This window comes from Thamnophis elegans, chromosome 8 (assembly GCF_009769535.1).
Source record: "Thamnophis elegans isolate rThaEle1 chromosome 8, rThaEle1.pri, whole genome shotgun sequence".
Taxonomy (NCBI): domain Eukaryota; kingdom Metazoa; phylum Chordata; class Lepidosauria; order Squamata; family Colubridae; genus Thamnophis; species Thamnophis elegans.
The window spans coordinates 43343546-43347223 of record NC_045548.1 but is presented as its reverse complement, the minus strand read 5'-3'; the positions used below and the strand labels follow the sequence as shown (position 1 = coordinate 43347223).

At 55.1% G+C, this 3678-nt stretch overlaps 1 protein-coding gene across 1 annotated transcript; it reads right to left on the bottom strand.

The window, feature by feature from the left end:
* Positions 1 to 606: 606 nt before the first annotated feature.
* On the bottom strand, positions 607 to 1533 carry BHLHE22 (basic helix-loop-helix family member e22). Its single transcript, XM_032222376.1, has one exon. It carries the CDS (start codon positions 1531 to 1533, stop codon positions 607 to 609), a length of 927 nt encoding a protein of 308 aa, XP_032078267.1.
* Between the last annotated feature and the right edge of the window lie 2145 nt (positions 1534 to 3678).

Below are 3678 nucleotides of genomic sequence, written 5' to 3'. Positions count from 1 at the left end.
CAGTTTTTACATCTTAAGTAAATACTCTCTGCCAAAACTTTGCTCATTTTCACAGGCTCAAAAGTTCAGAAGAAATAAAAACACAAGGAATTTCAGAGCGATTTTTGCACATATCTAATTTCAGGAAGTCTACATTTCAAGTTTGCATGTTCTCTGGCTCAGAAGCAATGAAATAAAATAACATCTTTTTTTAAAAACCCTTTTAAGTGCCCTTCTTGATTTGTCTGAGTTTACAATCCAGTTTGCTTTTTGCCACCTGTTTCCCTTGCTGAAGCCCAACCAAACAACCTTCCAAACCTTGGTTGCGGATAGCAAAAGTTCCCCAAAGTTGGAAGTCTTAAAGAAACGGCGTGGCATACAGATTTTCTCCCATTCTCCGAGTTCTCCGTGATCACATCTCACCCCCCCGCCCCCCCTTACACCTTCTCGAGGAAAAGAAATGCGACCGTGTGTGTATTAAACTTCGCTGAGGTCTCGGTTGCACTTAACTCCCCACATCAACCCCACGACCATCCCCCCCCCTAAAGGGCGGCTGCAGCAAAGTCCGGCCAAGGAAGTACTTTTAACGGACGACGAAGGGATCGGACACAGAAGTTCCTCTCACTTTTAAGGCTTCTCCGTGCACTGTTTGCAAAGACTGGACGAGACGCTGTTGAAAATGGCACATTTTTCCGGGCAAGAGGTGGCGGGAGGCAGGCCGGCACTGAAAGGGTAGCCTGCCGCCGCCTGCTCATAGGCCCCGAGAGCCGGGTGCAAAGCGGCCGCTGCGGCCGCCGCGGCCGCCGCCGAAGAGGGCAGCGAGGCCGCCGAAATCGCCTGGCCCTGGTTGAGATAAGCGACGAGGCGGCGCATCTCATCGAGGGCCTGCGCCTGCATCAGGATATAGTTCTTGGCCAGGAGAAGCGTGGCGATCTTGGAGAGCTTCCGCACCGAGGGGCTGTGGGCGTAAGGGATGACGGCCCTCAGCTCGTCCAGCGCGTCGTTCAGGTCGTGCATGCGCCTCCGTTCGCGGGCGTTGATGTTGAGCCGCAGTGCCTTCTGCTCCTTGGACTTCTTGCCCCCGCCGCCGCCGCCGTGGTGGCTGTTGGAGCAGGCGCCGCCCTCCGGCGCCTTGAGGAGGGCGCCCCCAGAGCTGACGACGACTCCGGAGCCGCTTCCTCCGCCGGGGCCCCGGAGGAGCAACTCGCAGCGCCCGTCGCTGTCGTCGTCCGGGCTCTGCTCGCCGCCGCTGCTCTCGGCTACCGAGCTGCGGCTGGTGGTGCTCTGCCCGTACTTGACGCAGACCGAGCTGCCCAGAGGGTCCCCGGCCACCAGCGCCCCGGCCGCGCTTTCCCTCAGGAGCACCTCGGAGTCAGCCGGCTCGTAGCAGCTGAGGGGAGACGGCGCTTGCCGCGAGTCGCGCTGCTGTTGCTGGTGGGCGGCCAGGTCGAGCCCCGGGGGTGAACGGAAGGCGGACTCCATTCTCTTGGCCGAGGCGCTGTAGCTCTTGTGGAATAAGTCTTCGTCTGTGGGCAGGTTTAGCGCCCTCTCCATGGTCCCGACCGGCGGGTTCCCCTCCTCCAACTCCTCCCTCTCCCGCGCCCCCTCCCCCGCTCTGGTCCTCCGACGCCCCGAGTCGGGGGCTCGCCTGGGTCGAGATCCTCTCCCCGAGAGCGCGGCTCCTCGCTCTGCCCCTGTCACCTTCTTCTCCCCGCTCTTCCAGTGTCTCGGAGACAGGCCGCTTTGGCGCGCGTTCTCTTTCTCTCCCTCTCTCTCTTCCCCTCAGTGCGCGTCTGTCTCGCTCGCCGCCTCGCTTGCTCTCAGCGCTTCTCTCCCACCACCAGCAGCCCGCGCGGGGCTAACTCATTGTGAGCTGCCAGCGGGCTCTCGGCACCTTTTCTCTCGCTCGGATTCCCTTCGGGAGGTTTCCCAGACCCATCAAGTGAGGAGAGAACGGGGGGAAAGAAGAAAGAGAGCCGGGGCGCTCGCTTCTCTCCTCGCTTGCTCGCTGAAGGCGGCTGCTGCTGCGGCTGCTGCTAGTACTTCCCGCCGCTGCTGTTTGCTGTTGCTGCCGCCACCGCTGCTGCTGCTAACTGCCGCCACCACAGACGGGGGAAGTCTTTTACCTCATTATCTCGCGGAGAAGGTTATTATGAGGAAGCCTCGCCTGTTGGGACAGAGCTTTCTACCCAATCAGGTTAACGTTTTAATTAATAGGATTAAAACGGTAACAAACGAGCCCAGGCGCTCGGCTTGGCCCTGAGTCTGGAGAGTTTGCATTTCACACCGGTCTGGAGGAGGAGGAGGAGGAGAAGACAGGCGGCAGCTCGCACTTTATAAAAGGCTCCTGCTCCATTATTCTCCCTGCCATCTGTGGGCACAGCTTAACGCATATGTTTGCAAGGCGTTGGGTCCTATTAGGAAGCCAACAACTGCCTTTGCAGCCTGACAGGTGTGGCGACTTTCACTCCTCAATGAACACACTTAAAAGCCGGGGCTGGGGCGAAGGAGGATGCTCTGTCCCCTCCTTCAGAAAATTGTGGGGCGGGGTAAGGGAGGAAGTGGGGGGGGGGAAGGGTGGGGTGGTGAGGGAATGAAGCTTACTGCACACTTCGCCCCTCCGCCCGCCCACCCACCCACGAAGACTGGCTGCCAGGGGGCTTCAGCGAACTTTGTTGCCTTCGCCAGACTGACGTTCGGCCGCGCCAACCTTCTTCACGCCCCGCTCCGCTCTCTGCGAAGGAGGAGGATTTGCTTGCTTGTCTCAGCCGGCTTCACCTTGGCCTCAACCCATTTATCCTGCTGAGGTTCACTTCAAGCGCGTTTCTCTCGCTCCCTCTTTTGGGCAAGACGCTTCCATCTTTTCCTCAAAACTCACTCCCTCCCACACACATTTTCACCCTCTCCCAGAGTCATCGCACCCCCCCCCCTCTCTCTCACGGCGCGGACGTACAATTAATAGTGGAGCTTTTAATTCATTAATGGGGGAGGGGGTCCCCTCCAGCTCCTCCCGCCCACAACTTTCGAATCGCTTTCTAACCAAGGAGAACTTGGAGGCCAGCCAAATTTATTCTAAACTCCTAATTTAGTAGACACTCTCTCTGCCTTCAAACCGCAGGTTTTAAAGGGTGTGGGGCCAATTCTGTCATCTAGCTCCGAAGTTACAGGTGTATTATTAGCGTGACTTTCTACATAGCTATTATTTTTAAAGGGTGGGAGCTCTTTCATTTTAGGAGAAAGTTTTATCTAAATGTTCTTTGGAACCCTGAGTGTGAAGTGAAATGTTTATTTTAAGGTTTATAACTTTATTGACGCTGTTCCCTTTTTCTGAGTGGCTGGTGTGGAACAATAAAGTCTTGGGGCCAACTCTTATATTTAGTGTGTACCCATCTGATCCTCTCTACAAAAAGCACTTTTGTTTCTATTTCATGCGCTTTCTATAAGGGAGGGCAGTGGCGAGATTTGCTCTTTTAACTCACATTTTATGACATCATCGAAGACTATTTCTAATGCTTTCATCAGATCTTATGTGATAGAATAACCAAAGGTTATGATGTTCAGTTTCTCTGGTTTCATTAAAAAAAAAATCCTTTAATTGTGTCTTTCTCAGTTGGCCCCAGGTGTTGGACTCTTTTCATTACATTTTGCTCTAATGTGATGAAATTCTAATTCTCTCCTTACCATATGGTTAAATTTCCC